The sequence below is a fragment of the Xyrauchen texanus genome, chromosome 28, assembly GCF_025860055.1.
Source record: "Xyrauchen texanus isolate HMW12.3.18 chromosome 28, RBS_HiC_50CHRs, whole genome shotgun sequence".
Lineage (NCBI taxonomy): Eukaryota > Metazoa > Chordata > Actinopteri > Cypriniformes > Catostomidae > Xyrauchen > Xyrauchen texanus.
Genome location: NC_068303.1, coordinates 27513601 through 27531799, shown reverse-complemented (window position 1 = coordinate 27531799; position 18199 = coordinate 27513601). Strand labels below are relative to the sequence as shown.

The window sequence follows — 18199 nt, the reverse complement described above, 5'->3', positions numbered from 1 at the left end:
GATCAAAGAGTTGCGTACTCTTTCAAAACATGCGCGCGGGTCTTCCTTACCATATACCACCTAAAACACGGATACCCGGAAAATTCCGTGTTTGGCGGGGAAGCGTTTTTTCATAAAACCCGGAAAATTCCGTGTTTGGCGGGGAAAGAGTTAAGGCTAGTTCACATAAAGTCTAATGCGAATAAACAACATAAAAAGGCATCTGAGCCTTTTAAAAAAATCTGCATAGCCTTTGCATAAAGACGTGGATCATGGCACTAAAATATTTTGGACTCCTGGAAATCCATTGTTTTGTATAAAATTCTAGTCATGTGTATTTTTCGTGCTGAAAATTCTTACAGTGAATGGGCCTTTTAGTTTTTATTTAGCAGATGCTTTTTACCTCATAGTGGAAATTCTACCTTGAGCAATCAGGGTTTAATTATCTCGCTCAAGGGCAGAGGAATTAAGTGTCATTGTGATCTCGTAAACACTCTGATCATGAGGTCACCCTTACTTGGAATTGACTCGGCAGCCTTTCTGTTAGCAGCATAGATACTTGACCGTTCGTTTCACTCTGAGGCAGCAGAGAATATATTACAATCGGAGAGAATTGGTTAGCTGTGAAATGTCTGTGCACTGTTGAGTCAAACTGCTCTATTAGTACTGACATTTTTAAAAGCTGTACTGATCTGCCTACTTTAAAGTTTAAATAATAAAAAATAAAAAAACACCAATGCTATAATGGACAGCATATATAGCTTTGATTAAAAACCCCTTTATAAAGAAGATGCTGTCTAAGACGTTATATCTATCGATCGATCGATCGATCGGTATGGAGATGGTCAAGTAATATTTTACCTTTTGTCCTCCAGAGCATGACCCAGTTGTCTGGCGAGAGTCCCCTCCCTCAGCTGCCTCTGCCATGCCTGCACAGCTCACAGACACGCGTGTTCTTCGGCCATGAACGCAGACTCGCAGAGGGTAAGATCACACATTATCTTTCTCCCTCTGTCTATCTGTCTGTCTCTCTCTCTCTCTCTCTCACACACACACACACACACACACACACACACACTGGTATTAAATGGATAGTTCTCCCAAAAATCTGAATTGTCTTTCACTTTTACTCAGCTTTGTGTATTCATTAACATTAAGATTTGTTTCCCCAAAGGAGTTATCTAGTGTAGAGTTTCTGGTGGGTTGTGACCCACAATTGAGTAGCAGGTGTGTTCTGATAGTCACAGACTGTAGGGGAAATAACTATGCTAAATCCAAATAATAGAATTCAACTAACTATAGATAGCAAAATAAACAGGCTAATCAACATTTTAAAAAAAAAAGTGGAGAAAGCGCTTTCCACTTTGTTGTTATTCTTGAAGGCTGTACGTCTCATCAAACTCAGTGGTATTTGGTGCAATTCATCTGTCATCTTAACCCAGCTAGCAAATTTAGGTAAATGCCAACATTCCTTGAAATCCATGAGCAAAACTAACAATGGTTATAGAAAATATGACTCTGGCTACATTTAAAGGGATAGTTCACCCAAAAATTATAATTCACACATCATTTACTCACCCAAGTTATGGCACCATAGACTTGATAACTTTCTCTTTTCTGCGGAATAAGAACATTTTGGTGTTTTTGTCCATTCAATGTAAGGCAATCAGGTCTATAACTTTCGTGCTCCAAAAAGGACACAAAGGCAGCATAAAAGTAAACCATACACCTCCAGTGTTTTAATGCATGACTTTGAAAGCGATATAAATGCAAATAAATCCAATTTAAAATGTATGTCCTGAAGAAAAACCAACCGAGAACCACCGATCTAGTGCACTGTCTGTTTAAGTGAATAGGGGGCTGTAATTGTCAAGCTCCTATTTAGTACATACGACTCATGCGCTATATTCCAAGTCTTCTAAAGCCATAAAAAAACACACAAAAAAAAAAATCATTATTTACACATTGTATGGCAATAGAAGACTTTGATTATAGCACACACAATTCTGCTCCCATGCTGAGGCCCATCCACAGTCTGCTTAAAGGCATTTTCAGGCCAAATGATATGACCTTTCATCCATCATGTCCACACTGAAATGAAGATGAGCACAGCACCTTTTATGTACTTGGAGAAAAAAGTAATTTCCAGCAAAAACGTCAGATGAGACTCAAAAGAGATGAGCAGTGCTGATGGGCTGCTCTTTAAATGAATAAATGACTGTGGCAGTGGGGGCGTGGTCAAGCGCCCGTCCGGGAGAGAAAAGCGGTAAGGGCGCTCACACCTGAGCTAAATTGTGTCTAACACCTGTCTCTAATTGCAGTAGCTTGAGGAGAGCAGCATAAAAAGCAGCAGCAACAGAGCCCAGGGGAGAGCCCGACACGAAGGCCAAGAAGCTATTGTGTTATATTAGTGTGTGAATTAGTGTGTGATAATTAAAAACAACCCTACCTGAACCCTGTTGTTGTTTCCGTCCCTTCCTCACTGGAAACTTGTTACACTGGTGCCGAAACCCGGGAATTTGCAGGAACAGTGGTCCAAAGCTATGGAACAGAGTCAGCCCCATAGAGTCCTCCCAGCTGGCGGAAGTCATCCAGTCCTCGCTCACGGCTCCATCAGGGCCACCAACAGTCTCTGCTTGAGCTCCGACAGGACCAGGATCGTCGGTTCTTTGAGATCATCGCGGGCTCAAGCAGAGGACCGGCTTGCCATCCGGAGCCTCCTCAGCCAGGAGGCTGCTCCAGACGCAGCCGCGACCACGGACACCAGCGCCACACTGCCCCCACCACGCTACAGAAGATGGGGCCGGCAGATGATCCAGAGGCGTTCCTGGACCTCTTTGAGCGCACGGCGGAAATTTGGGGTTGGCCACGTGACCAGTGGGCAGCCCGCCTCGTCCCTCTCTTGTCCGGGGAAGCACAACTCGCGGCACAACAACTTCCGGCAACAAGCCTCCTGGCTTATACCGACCTGAGGAGAGCCATCCTGCAACGGGTTGGTCGGACCCCGGAAGAAAGTCGCCAGCTCTTCCGGGCCATGAAACTGGATAAATCCGACTGCCCGTTTGCGTTTGCCCAGCGGCTCCGTGATGCCTGTCGGAGGTGGCTGCTTGCTGGGGACCGCAACGTCGAGGAGCTCGTCGATCAAGTGGTACTGGAGCAGTTTGTCCAGCGCTTGCCCGGAAAATGGCGAGTGGGTCCAGTGCCACCGCCGGCGTCGCTGGAGGAAGCCTTACGACTTCGCGGAGGACCACATGGCGGCGATTCCAAGGGCGGATGAGCCCTCTCTCTCTCTCTCCCTTCCCCTGTGTCTTCCCTGTTTTTCTCCCCTCCCCTCTGCCCTCTCGCTCTGCTCTCTCCCCAGGGTCCGTTCCTGCCCCCGCGAGGCTCGGAGGATTCACGAGACCAACTTCCCGGCCGTGGGAGAACCCGCCTACCCCTTCCCGTCCTTCAGCCGCTCTCCTCCTCAGGTGGGGAGCCCGCCAGCTACGGGTGCGGCCGTGGCGCCTGGGCGGTCTGCTGGAGGTGCGGAGACCCGGACCACTTCTGGGATCAGTGTCCGCTGATGGAAATAGGGGCGGTGGTGCGGGTCTCCGACTTCCCGCAGGCTGTCCCGATCGGGCTGGAGCGTACCGTATTCGGTAAGGATCAGGGGTACATACCAAGCATTGTTGGATACCGGCTGTAACCAGACCACCATCCACCAGCGCTTGGTTCAACCCGAGGCTTTGGGATTAGCTAAACTGGTGAGGGTGAGGTGTGTGCATGGGGATGTTCACAAGTATCCCATGGTGACTTTGGCGATTAAATTCAGGGAAAAAACCATAGTGTGGAGGCAGCGGTTAGTTCCGCCTCACCCATCCGCTAATCTTGGGTACTGATTGGCGAATTTCAAAGATATTTTAGAGGGTATTTGTGCGGATGGGTCCTGCATAAAGAGGTGTGCGGTGTCGCGATGCTTTGGCAGGGAGGCGGAGCGGGGCCGATCCTCGGCTGCTCGGAATGACGAGGGAAGGGCGAGGTGGCCGCCCCTCCTCTCAGGGAATTCCCTGAGGGGACTTCCCTCTAGAGCAGTCGCGGGACTGAAACCCTTAAACATGCTCTTGGCCAAGTGAGAGTAATTGATGGTCAACAGCTCCGGCCGGGCGTCGCCATTGCATACCCATATTTTTCAGCTTATTAAAGATCGGTTGTACAGAGTGGCGCGGGGCGGCTCAAACAAAGGAGGAAGTGACACAATTATTGATTCCGCGGAGCTGCCGGAAATGGTTTTCCAGGCGGCTCACTATAATCCTATGGCGGTCACCTCGGGAAAGAAAGACACTTCTCTGTCTAATAGCCCGTTTCTATTGGCGGGCATTGGCGGTGGCGTCCGCAGGTGGTGTCGCGGCGTGCCGTGAATGTCAGTTGGTAAACCCACCGGCCACCCCAAAAGGCACCTTTGCGCCCCTTCCATTGATCGAGGTCCCCTTGAAAGAATTGGAATGGACCTCGTCGGGCCATTAGAGCGGACAGCACGCGGACATCAGCTTTGTGTTAGTCCTAGTGGATTACGCAACGCGATATCCGGAAGCAGTGCCCCTGAGCAACATCTCCGCGCGTAGTGTTGCAGGGGCACTCTTCAAAATAATCTCCGGTGGGGATTCGAAAGAAATCCTCACCGATCAGGGCACTAGCGTTTATGTCACGTACACTCGCGAGCTTTACGAACTATTGGGCATTAAGTCGATTCGCACTAGCATTTACCATCCGCAGACTGATGGCCTAGTGGAGCGATTTAATAAAACACTAAAAAATATGATTCGTAAGTTAGGTACACGAAGGCGCTAGGAATTGGGATAGGTGGCTCGACCCCTGTTATTCGCAGTACGGGAGGTCCCACAAGCCTCCACGGGGTTCTCACCGTTCGAGCTGCTGTGCAGGCGACGCCACGCTGAGGTCCTCGGCGTCATCCATGAAGCTTGGGAGGAGGGACCTTCTAATAGTAAAAATGAAATTCAATACGTTCTTGATCTTAGAGCAAAACTCCACACACTGGGGAAATTAACACAGGAGAATTTGCTCCAGGCTCAAGAACATAGCGCCGGCTGTATGACAGGGGTGCTCAGCTACTGAGAATTCACACGGGAGATAAAGTGCTTGTATTACTCCCAACATCGAGCTCGAAATTACTGCGCCAAGTGGCAAGGACCCTTTGAGGTCACCACGACGAGTAGGGGATCTCGATTATGAGGTTAAGCGTGCCGATAGAGGCGGCGTCAAATATATCACCTCAACCTCCTGAAATTGTGGAGAGAAGCGGCCTCTGTGATGTTGGCAGCGGTAGTTCGGAGAGGGCGGAGCTCGGACGGAGGTAAACAAAGGCCGCAATCTCAACACCCGGTTCCTTGTGGAGACCACCTCTCACCGTGCCAACTTCGCAGAGGTTTCGAATTACAAAAGGAGTTTGCAGGCGTGTTTTCTCCTCTACCGGGCCGCACAAACATCATACATCACCATATCGAGACCGAGCGGGCGTGGTGGTACGTTGCCGCCCTATCAGCTTGCCCGAACATAAAAAGAAAGTAGTTCGAGAAGAATTGGGCCGATGCTTGAGATGGGAGTAATAGAAGAATCCCACAGTGATTGGTCCAGCCGGTCGTCCTTGTTCCCAAGAGCGATGGGTCTGTATGTTTCTGTGTGGATTATAGGAAAGTCAACGCGGTTGTCTAAATTTGTGGCGTACCCAATGTCCCGTGTTGATGAACTGCTTTCGATCGGTTAGGTGCGGCTCGATTTTATTCGACCTTGGATCTAACGAAGGGTTATTGGCAGATCCCTTGACACCAATTTCCCGTGAAAAGCGGCCTTCACCACGCCGTTCGGATTACACCAATTCGTGATGCTTCCTTTCGGTTTGTTCAGGGCACCAGCCACGTTTCAGCGCCTCATGGATAGGATCCTCAGACCGCACACTGCTTACGCCGCTGCCTATCTAGGCGATATCATCATTTATAGTAATGATTGGCAGCGGCACATGCAACATCTGAGGGCCGTCCTGAGATCGCTGCGGCAGGCGGAGCTCACGGCAAACCCGAAAAAGTCTTGCGGTTGAGCGTGTGGAGATGCGGTATCTGGGGTTCCACTTGGGTCATGGCCAGGTGCGTCCCCAAATTGACAAGACAGCGGCGATTGCGACTTGCCCTAGACCCAAGACCAAAAAGGGGGTGAGGCAGTTCCTGGGGCTGGCTGGCTATTACAGAAGATTTGTGCCTAATTATTCGGATGTCACCAGCCCGCTGACTGACCTCACTAAAAGGGGACTCCAGATCCGGTCCAATGGTCGGAGCAGTGCCAACAGGCGTTTACACAGATTAAAGCTGCACTTTGTGGGGGCAGCTTTTGCATGCACCTGACTTCTCTCTCCCTTTTGTTTTGCAGGCGGACGCTTCAGACAGAGGGCTGGGGGCGTACTCTGCAGGTGGTGGAGGGAGAGGAGCCCGGTGCTGTACATTAGCCGGAAGCTCTCCTTGAGGGAGACTAAGTACAGCACCGTAGAGAAGGAGTGTCTGGCCATCAAGTGGGCGGTCCTCACCCTCCGATACTACCTGCTGGGGCGGGCCTTCACCCTCTGCTCGGATCACGCCCCACTGCAGTGGCTCCACCGCATGAAAGATACTAACGCCCGGATCACCCGTTGGTATCTGGCCCTCCAGCCTTTTAAGTTCAAGGTGGTCCACAGACTGGGGGTGCAGATGGCTGCCGCTGACTTCCTCTCCAGAAATGGGGGGGGAGTGTTAGGCAGGCCGGATGACGCCCTGGCCTGAGTCGGGCGGTGGGGGTATGTGGCAGCGGGGGCGTGGTCAAGCGCCCGTCCGGGAGAGAAAAGCGGTAAGGTTGCTCACACCTGAGCTAAATTATGTCTAACACCTGTCTCTAATTGCAGTAGCTTGAGGAGAGCGGCATAAAAAGCAGCAGCAACAGAGCCCAGGGGAGAGCCCGACACGAAGGCCAAGAAGCTATTGTGTTATATTAGTGTGTGAATTAGTGTGTGAGAATTAAAAACAACCTTACCTGAACCCTGTTGCTGTTTCCGTCCCTTCCTCACTGGAAACTTGTTACAATGACATTTAATATAAGCAAAAGGAAATGGAACTCCACGTTTTGATATCTGAAAAAAGCACTGCATCGGTTAAAGAGACGCAAAAAATAGGAGCCAAGTTCAGGAATATCAAGGATCTCAGATGTGTTTTAAAAATGCCAGTAAATGATGGATTGAAGAGAACAGGCCCTAGGAGCTGTGAAAAAACGTTTTAATTCAAGCATTCGCCTTGATCTCACACGGAAACCAGAATGTGACAGCGTCATGTGTTGAATTGTAACCAAACCTGTTGTCCATTTCAATACTCCTCTTGCCTTAGAGTCTGAATCCCAAATGTCCTTTGAGATTAGATGCAAGGCACCTTTTGTTTGAGTTGTAATGAGCATATAAACATTTGTTTCCGACTTCCTGAATATTTCCATTCCTTTGATTTATCAAGCTTTTTCTGTAATGTTTCTTTTTTTTGTGATGAGAGAAGGAGTGCATGTATCCCTGAGGGAAGTTATCTTGGAGATTCTTCCAAGGAGAGTGGAAGGGTTTATACATTTTCATAGCAGTTCTCCTAGAGAAAAATTGATTCAATGCGGCTTGAAAGAGCGGTATGTTCTAATCATACCTCAAATCAAAATTACCTCAAAGTGATCAAAAGTAATCAAATAGGGGGCCTGGGTAGCTCAGCAAGTAAAGGCGCTGACTACCACACCTGGAGTCGCAAGTTCAAATCCAGGGTGTGTTGAGTGACTCTAGCCAGGCTTCCAATTGGCCCAGTTGATAGGGAGGGTAGAGTCACGTTGGGTTAACCTCCTCGTGGTCGCTATAATGTGGTTCTCACTCTCGCCGGAGCACGTGGTGAGTTAAGCGTGTATGCTGCGGAGAATAGCTTGATCCTCCACACGCGCTATATCTCCACGGTAACACGCTCAACAAGCCACGTAATAAAATGCGCAGATTGACTGTCTCAGATGCAGAGGCAACTGAGATTCGTCCTCCGCCACCTGGATTGAGGCAAGTAGCTACGCCACCATGAGTACGAGGATGAGCGTATTGGGAATTGGCCATTCCAAATTGGGGGAAAAAAGTCAGAAAATAAAGTCGGAGCCGTATCGTCTCAGTTGGTGCACATACTAAGAGTCCAGCTCATCTCCTCATCCTGCAACCTCTTTTGTTTGTTTTTAAAGTATTTTTCATTTCTTAAGGAGTTCAAATTTTTACTTTACATTGGAATCTTTAAATCAGTTGCATCTTTAAACACCGGAGGGTTCAGTTTCTTCTATAATTATTATGAATGCAGCTTTTATGACCTCATTTTGATTGAGAGGCTACTTGGAATACTTGTTAAAAAATGTATTTGTCACTCCTCCAGACGATTTAAATGAATTAGTGAAGGCTAGCGGTGATTCAAAACAGTGAATAACTTAAAAGAAATGGTGGCTATTGAGGGCCCTTAAAATATAAACTTTAATTTGTACACTATATTCATATAAAATATAAGTTCTTGATTTTCATGCCCATTTTATTTATCAAATACCCATTCGTAAGTGGTTGGGCTGACTGCCATGTGTCGGTTGCATAATTTGTAATGACTGACGTGATTATCGTCTCTTATGGATTCTAGGCGAGAAGCAAGCGGCCACTCATGTCTCTCTGGACCAAGAGTTTGACCGTGACCTTTCCCATCTATGGAGGGAGTTGGAAGAGCGGTTGGTTGCTCTGGCGAACAGAGGGGCAGTACCTATAACCTTCCAGCCTTCCCAGTGCTGCCTGAACAGCCAGACGGACAACCTCAGAAACCCCCTTGCTGTCATGGAGGGTAAGCTTTCTGATTTCTCTTTTTCTTTCATTGTCCATCCTGAATACACCTTCTATTTCAACCTTTTTATTTGTTCTATATCTCCACCTTCCTGTCTTCCAAATCAAATTTTGGAAGACATCTCATCTCTTTCCCATCGACTATTATGTTAACATAGACTCTTGTTTTCTGTTCAGGTTTTGGGGTATTAAAGAGGCTTCATCATTGCGTTTGATGTCTTGCAAGGCAATGTTTTTGGGTTATTAGTGTATTTTTTTAATTGGACCAAACTGAATTATTCACCATTTGCTTTCCTCTTTATTTGTGAAATCTGTAAAAACGGTCTGTTCCAAAGAAATAACCAATTAGGTAGAGCAGTCCTTACCTGGCTTTGACCCTGTGTATGTCCGCATGTGTGGTTGATTTGTCTCATTGGCTGCTCGCTTATTAAGTGGTGCAAGCGAGACTATATTGATTGTCGAAATTGATGTTTTTATAATGGCTGAACATTCACCCTGTGGCGAGAATGGAAGAGAAAGAAGGAAAAACAGGAAGAACCTGCAAACGCCCTTTGGCTATGTTACCATGTTTGTCCTTATTTATTTATTCCCTCTGTAAATAATTTAGCAGCAGTACACATCACATAATGCAAATGCTTTATTTCTAAACAGTTCTGGTCCACCAAATAGGATATCGGAGTCTCATTCATTGTAGAAAGTAATTTTTAAAAAGCCCCATGATAAACTTGTTTGGACATTAAAGGGATAGCTCACCCAAATATTTAAATTCTGTCACCCTTAACTCACCCTTATGTTATTCCTTACTCCTTGGTTACACTTGTGCTTGAAGTAAAAAAAAAAAGACGTTCATTGTTCAGGATGCAGTGTTAATTTAGTCATAGTTTTAGTTTTTGATGAAAATGTCCTTAAAAATTAGTAAATATTTCAGCATGTCATTTTAATCAGTTTTACTCTGACTAAAATGGCATATAATTTTAGTCAACAAAAATAATATCTTTTAGTTTATAATAATGTGCAAAATTACAAAAACTTGTCAAAATGTAGCAGACCAAACTTTAATTAAATATACAAACATTTAGAAAAAAGAAAAATTAACATTTTCTTAATTTAAAGATGTAGAAAATATATAAAAGGCTACATACAAAATATTGTACAACTGTCCTTGTTGTGAAAACCTGAGCTCCTGAAACAATAGCCCCATGTCCACATGCGTGGACGTTGTCTAGTTTAGTTTCATATGCTGCTTTAAAAAATTTATACATTTTTGTGTGTCAGTGTGCTGATAAACATGATGTCCACATATGTGGAATTTAGGTCATTATTCCATCAAAAGTTTATTTTATTTTAAAAAAGAAAATAATCAACATTTAAATCAGTGGGTCATTTTGCTTTGTTTGGTTCTATTCATTAACAGAAGTGAATGCATTACTATACATTTACTGTGCATTTTCACATTGAGAATCAATGGGTTCATCCAGAAGCTGATAAATATTGCTGTCAATGGCTTTATGCAGTTAAGATGAAAAGCAGGTGCATTTTGAACTGTTCTTAGACCAGTGCAGACAGACAGCATACTGGAGTTTACGTCATTCACTAAATAGTGAGCAAGGGAGCATCTTTTATTTTCTATGCAGCAGTGCATTCACTCCTAAAATCTGACCAAAAGTTCAGTTTCAGGTTGCAGATGATGTTTGGACCACTCAACATGTTTGGCAGATGTGGGACAATGTGAGAAATCAGATCAAAAGAAATCATCCAAGATATTGTGTCTGGTTCATTATTGGGTGCTATTTCCAAATGCCTGTAGGTACCAAATTCAGCTGTACAAACAATAGTTCTCAAGTATAAATACCATGGGACCACATAGCCATCATACTGCTCAGGAAGGAGATATATTCTGTCTCCTAGAACATCGTTTGGTGCAAAAAGTGCAAAACAATCCCAAAACAACAGCAAAAGACCTTGTGGAAAGATGGAGGAAACTGGTAGACAAGTATCTATATCCACAGTATAACGAATCCTATATCAACATAACCTGAAAGGCTTTTTGGAGAAATGTCCTCTGATCTTTTGAAAAATTTTACTGTTTTGCCATAATTACAATTTTTATGGTAAAAGGGTGAGGCTTGCAAGCCGAAAAACACCATCCCAACCGTGAAGCATGGGGGTAGCAGCATCATGTTGTGGGGGTGCTTTGCTGTAGGAGGGACTGGTGCACTTCACAAAATAGATGGCATCATGAGGAAGGAAATGTATGTGGATATATTAAAGCAAAATCTCAAGAGATCAGCCAAGAAATTAAAGCTTGGTCACAAATGGGTCTTCCAAATGGACAATGACCTCAAGCATACCTCCAAATTTGTGGCAAAATGGCTTTAGGAAAACAAAGTCATGGGATTGGAGAGGCCATCACAAAGCCCTGACCTCAATACGATAGAAAATTTGTGGGCAGAACTGAAACAGAACTGTGCCAGCAAGGAGGCCTACAAACCTGACATGGTTACACCAGTTCTGTCTGGAGGAATGGGACAAAATTCCAGAAACTTATTGTGAGAAGCTTGTGGAAGTCTACCCAAAACGTTTGACCCAAGTTAAACAATTTAAAGTCAATGCTACCAAATACTAACAAAGTGTATGTGAACTTCTGACCCACTGAGAATGTGATGAAAGTGCATATAATAATAAGCTGAAATAAATCATTCCCTCTACTATTATTCTGACATTTCACAATTGTAAAATAAATCAGTCAGCCCAACTGACCTAATATGGGGAGAATGTGTTCTATGCTTCAATATCAGGAATTGTGAAAAATAAGAGTTTTAATGTATTTGGCTAAGTTGTATGTAAACTTCTGACTTCAAAACAAAATAAGTGTTTATTAATTTTTAGCAAGTTTATGTTATTTACTTTATTAAATCGTGTAATATATCTTCATTATATCAGCCTATTGGCCACCCTGCTTTCTGGATATCGGCATCAGTCATTAAAAAAAACAAAAAACCTTTATTGGTTGATCAATAGTGATTTAATTGATGAGATTAACTAAGCGTCTGAATGTAGCCCTAGTATTAAAACAAGAATAAAAAATACCATGGGTGAAAGTGTACATCTTAGTCTGTCAGAGTGAGGGATAAATGTTTTTATTTTTTTGCGCAACCTCTGCTCTCAACTATGCGTAAGTTCAAATAATAATTTTGTTGTTCCATAAAAGTGGCCCTTGTCTCATGTTGAGGAGTTCACAATTGAACTCCAGACAAATTAAGCTATGGTGCTTATGTGGGTTTGAATCCTGTGTCATTGAAAATGTGCTCCCCTTTGTCTTTATTAATTGACATCACAGAACCCATCATCGTGGAGGTGGTGTTCCGTAACCCTTTGAAAGTTCCTTTGGCACTGTCGGCTCTGTCTCTGCTGTGGAAGTTTACTCTCAAAGACTTTTCAGGCCCTCATGGTGGTACAATCCTAGAAACCATCACCAATGAGAAAGAGGCTGCATCATCGAAAGAAGTAAGACCCCCAACCGTCTCCTGTTCATGATGCCTGGTGTGTCTTTGTTTTAGTTATTCATCTGTTTTGATTGACTTCTCTGCCTTTTGAATATGTTTCAGACCACAGCCCCTAATGACATCATTGATACGCAAGTCATTCCAGAGTTCAACATGAGTCCAGAGGAGACCAAAGTAGTAAGAGCTTCTCTCACTTTATTTTTCTCCTCTTGTTTTGTCTTACAAAAATGTATTCTTTCTCCCTTTCAAGTCTAGGGATGGGTTGTATAACAGCTGACCTCTCTCTCTCTCTCTCTCTCTCTACCTGCTTTTAAGATTAAACTTTATTGTCATTGTGCAGAGTACAGGTACAGAGCCAATTAAATGCAGTTGTTTTCACATATCTTGAGTCAGCCATGAAACAGTGCCCCCTGGAGCAGATAGGGTCAAGGGCCTTGCTCAAGGGCCCAACAGTGGTATCTTGATGGTGCTGGGGCTTGAACCCCCGACCTTTTGGTCAATAACCCAGAGCCTTAACCGCTGGCGCTGGTGTTCCTTTACTGCTCCAAGGTCCAGTTCCGATGCTCTTTTGCCCATTGTAGGTGCTTTTGACAGTGGACAGGGGCCATCATGGGCACTCTGAGTGGTCTGCGGCTACGCAGCGTCATATGCAAAAGGGTGTGATGCAGTGTGTGTTGTGACTCATTCCTCCCATAACCATAGTTACAATTTTCTGTGACTTGTGCCATAGTAGACCTTCTGTCAGTTTGGACCAGACAGGATTTTCTTTGTTGCCATCACATATCAATGAGCCTTGGGCACCCAACACCCTGTCGCCGGTTTGTGGTTTGTCCCTCCTTGGACCACTGTCGGTAGGTACTTGCCACTATTGACCAGGGGCACCCCACAAGCCTTTCAGGTTTCAGAAAGGCTCTGACCCAGTCATCTGGCCATAACAATTTGGCCCTTGTCAAAGTCGCTCAGGTACTCCTGCCCATTTCTTCTGCATTCAACACGTTGACTACGAGAACTGATTGTTGGCTTACCATCTACCCAGAACTTGACATGAGGCCTTGTTAGAAGATGATTAATTTTATTCTCTTCACCTGTGAGTGGTCATAATTTTTTGGCTCATCGGTGTGTATCTAGTGTATTTGTATTTGATTTGATGAGCTGAATTGGAATGTCTTACATTTATATAGATGAAGGTAAGGAAGTTGTCATGGAAGCCCAGGGAGTCCTTTTAAGATACCCCAAGTATTACTAATGTTTTATGTATGAGCTAAGAGAAACTTAAACAGAAGTCCTAAACAAAAATGAATTGCTTATTCTCAAGAGGGTAATCTCCTTTAAAGTCTTATGTTATATATCAAATATGATTGTGGTGATGTGGGCGGGGCAGAGTGACGTCTGTGGAGAGTGAGGCCAGGAGGAGGGGAACGGTAAGGATTGACACCTGTGGGAAGTTATCGCTAACAGCAGTTCTGTGTTTCAGTGAGAGCTGAAGGAGGATAAAAATGGTGTCCAGACTGCCATTCATTTTATGTTGTGCTGAAAGCAGTTTGTTTAGTTGACGCTGAAAAGTGTAAAAATCAAACTTGCGTTGGGTTGTTCACCCGGCTTCCGCTTCCTCCTCCAGAGAGAACTCAAAGTCAGAGACTTTATCACAATGATATTTTAGTATTTTGTATACAGGTAAAAAAAAAAAACAGCTCCATTTAAAAAGAAATAGAATTATAATTTTCTGACAATTCAAATGTCCGGCATTATAGGGATCATTAGTATGCTGACAGAAAAATGGTGTCTTTAAAGGCACACAACAGCACGCTCTACACACTACCTCAACAGCCATGCACATTGAAACAAATATCTTTGATGAATGGGGCACATCTTGCACTGTTTTTTGAACATCCCTCCATGATCTTTGGGTTTTTATTGTGGCATATCATGTTAAACTTCCAACTTTACAAACGTGTCTCAAGACCCCTGTGTTCTGTTCCATTATGTCGCACTGTTTTTAGCTAGCTGTATTTGAATGCAAGAATGTGTCTTGTGTAAACACCACCGAAGAAACGCGTCTGATCCGGGTCAGCTGAATCCGGAACCATTCTAATTATTTAGCGTTTCCTTTAGACAGATTAGATGACTAGTCATTCAGTCAACTCACCTACAATTGAATTTTGGAAATTTTTGGTTTATCTCTTTCTAGCCAAACTCTCTCTATTTTGCAGTTTCTTTATCTTGCTTTTATTGTGTTCATGCCTAGAAATACTGTAACTTGATTGCTTGTTATGTCTTGTTTTCTCTTTGTCTGTTACTTTCGCTTTCCCAGGCCCGTTTGAAGTTGCTTCCTCATAAGACAGGAGAGTTACATGTTCTTGGTGTAGTGTACAACCTGGGCACTGGAGATGTGGGCAACAGTGAAGGTGTGACATAAACAAACTTTACTCTGTCACACCTTTAAACAATTAAACCAACAGTTCATGTGATAGGATTAATGTGATTACTAGTTATACATGTGTTTAATCTGTGCTGCAGGCTCACTGGCGAGTGATCTGATGTGTGTGCATGGACAACAGAATCTGGAGATCCAGGGGCCCAGACTCAACATGACCAAAGAAGAAAAGACCTCCATCAGATATGGACCAGATCACCGCCTGGACCCCATTGTCACACCTCCTATGCCCTTACTTGAGGTGTGTTTGTGCAAATCAAACCTTGAATTTTAGGTTTTAGAATGGTTATACATAAACTCAGACAGCAAGCCAGACCACCCACAAAACATTAATGAACCATCTAATGCATACTCTACTCTCAAATGGCAAGAGTTAGATAATTCAACGAGCATAGGTTTTATCAGTCCTTTTTTTTTAATTTTTTTTTTTATTTTTTATGTCTGAACAGTTGAAATTGTTTGAAAACAGTCCTAATTATTTTTTGGAATTTTGTTAGGTAATGCTAGTGTCGCAGAAATGACACTTTACAGTACCTTTAATGTTGTGTTTATAAGATACCAGGCAGTTAACACTTGAGGTGAGTTTGGCAAAAATTGCAAAGCATTGAATCACTGAAAGATTTTCAAGTAAACAAGATGGACAAAATGCTTTGTGAATTAGTAATGTCCATTAAATAATCAAAAGTAATTAATAACACCACGTCTATCTAATGACAGACAAGTCACACCAGTGACCTGAAAGCCCTGTCTTCCTGATACAAGTTGCTGGCACCTGCCTTTACATCCTTCTTAGCATATATCTTCCCCATGCTTCTGCAAGGAGGAAAGTTTGGTGAGATACCTCACTCCTGTTATCAAAGAACCAGAGTTACATACGTAACCTAACATTCTCTTTTTAACATCCATTTGGTATCACACTATGGGATGTGGAAAACTACCGTATTTCAAATATGCTGTCCAAAGCAGACCGCTGGCTCAGGGTTATATTATGACAATAGCTTCAAACTGTATCACCACCAGGTAATTGTTATGGAATGAAATCTATTAAACTTGATCAAGCCTCTAAGTTTGTGCTTATACAGTACATCATTATCAGACCTATTTAGGCTAAGGACCTTGTTGGCCAGTGAAGATTTGGTTTACATCCAGTGTGTAACATTTCACAAACATGTGAGACTATGCCCAGCCTGACGCAGAGCAAATGTCCTGGGCTGCAATGTCCTTAAACAATACCCTTGTGTTGGCCATGCCTTTAGTAGAATGAGCTCTCAAGACCTATGGAGGCTGCAGACCATCACTATTATAACTTAATGTAGTACCTTCCACCACCTATTAAGTAAAAACACTGGCGTGATACAGGTTTATCCTTTTAAGAGTCAGCCCAAGATAAATAGAGCTGATTAATTGTTCTCAGTGCCTGTGTCCTGTCCATGTACACACGCAAGGCATGCACAAGGACAAACAATGAAGCCTTTCTTCCTCTAATGAGGAAAAAGGTGGCATGTGAAAAGTCAATTGATTGAACATTGAACACTGACTCTCTCAAATTCGGCACAGATGTTGCGTTTGTCTTGAGGATCACTCTTGAAAACCCAAAGTGAAACACATAGAAGATTGATGAACCGACAGAGCATTTAGTCCTCTCTGCTTTGCAGCTAAGAGAGCTGAAAATAATGCAGTCTTTAGAGAGGAGTGTATGGATTCGTATTAAAGCTCTCTCTAGATTCAAACGGGGACTGAAAAGCATATTCAGGACCACAGACAGATCCTATGGCAGAATCAGTGGTTTTGAAACTGGATGTAACCTCTAACCACCCTTCAAAACTTCTTGAACTTGCTCTGCCTTTATTTAAAAGGTCTTGCAGAAAGCACAGCATGTCCGAGCATAAGAAGGGGATCATATGTGTCTGTGCACAACACTGTTGAAACACACCCCTCTTTTAATCATATTGTGAGCGCCTTGAGGCGGTTCCCATGCTCGATCACCCTCTGAGGCAACCCAGTGGCATTTAAATTCATCCTTTCCCGTCCAAGCCCAAAGAGCAACCCTGTCTGGGTGAGGGTGAAAAATCTCCATGTGTGCATGTGAGAGGAGATCCCTGCACAGGGGAAGAGGACAGGGCTTGGGCGGATTTTGGCCATGGGTTTGTCAGCGCAGCCTTAAAGGAAATGTACAAAGTGTTTGAATGCTAGAAAAACAGTCAGTAAATCCAGAAAGTTTACGTGCAAGCCTTGTAGTGACGCAGGCCAAACCCGTTTCACTATTCTGTCTTTGCGCACTGCGCCCCTGCCTGTTAGTGACTTGTCTGTCATCACAACTTTTGCTCCGAGAGATCGCCCAAAAAGAGGTTCCCCCGTGAAAGCGGGTATTCTGCAAATGACGTAGAGATTGAATCCCCTCTGATTCTCATTCTGCAGTTGAGGATCTCCTGGGGAAACAAACGCTGTGCTGCTATTCGGTGCTTTATTTCCCTCATTTACAGTAGTCCCAAGGGAATCACCAAACTTTTCGAGACCGTTAACCCCAGTATCCACAGACACATTGTTGAGGTTCTGCAAATCAAGAATATAGTGTGGAGACCTACCCTTTTTCGGGGATGACGAGGTACTGGGTAGTGATGCCGTGTTGTCAGACCCCGCCCACATCCTGGACCATTCATTTGGACACTCCCTATCCTGCACTGAGCCCCATTTCACCACGAGGATGCCAGATTTCCCTTTATTTTGGACACTTTGTCCATTAAGACTTTAATCCCCCTTTTGGACATATTATTTCAAAATAATAATTATTTAAAATAAATATCTCTCCGAGGCTTGATGCCACACATACTGTGTCTGTCTCTTGCTCACCCAACCACAGTTATCTACTATAACACTGGGTTTTATATATATATATATATATATATATATATATATAGTATGTGTGGCATCAAGCCTCGGAGAGATATTTAATTTAAATAATTATTATTTTGAAATAATATGTCCAAAAGGGGGGATTAAATTCTTAATGGACAAAGTGTCCAAAATAAAGGGGAATCTGGCATCCTCGTGGTGAAATGGGGCTCAGTGCAGGATAGGGAGTGTCCAAATGAATGGTCCAGGATATGGGCGGGGTCTGCCGGCCACAACGCGCTTCCCTCCATGGTCTGTGCCGTGAGGGGCGGCAGCTTTCCTAGGGCTAGAATCCCTGGTGCCGCATCTAATTTGTCCACTCCATTATCCACTACCGAAATAAGTCTTATTAAATGACACCTCTCCTGTGTCCTTTCATTGTGAGCCTGGCTGAAGGACGGCCCTTAGAATCGGGGTGATGATGATGAAGAAAGGGAGGGGCGGGTGGTTCACTCCTTCACAATACCCAGGGATGAACTGTGTATGCACACCAGCTCTTCG

General features: G+C 44.1%; 1 protein-coding gene across 3 annotated transcripts in view; it reads left to right on the top strand.

The window, feature by feature from the left end:
- The window catches only part of LOC127622113 (trafficking protein particle complex subunit 8-like), a 78094-nt gene that overhangs the window by 34334 nt on the left and 25561 nt on the right, over positions 1 to 18199 (top strand). For all 3 annotated transcript variants that reach the window (XM_052096050.1, XM_052096049.1, XM_052096048.1), the window contains 6 exons: positions 855 to 963; positions 8673 to 8867; positions 12207 to 12373; positions 12475 to 12549; positions 14684 to 14777; positions 14890 to 15047. In XM_052096050.1, coding sequence (XP_051952010.1) covers positions 855 to 963; positions 8673 to 8867; positions 12207 to 12373; positions 12475 to 12549; positions 14684 to 14777; positions 14890 to 15047 — 798 coding nt within the window. The remainder of the gene's footprint in view (positions 1 to 854; positions 964 to 8672; positions 8868 to 12206; positions 12374 to 12474; positions 12550 to 14683; positions 14778 to 14889; positions 15048 to 18199) is intronic.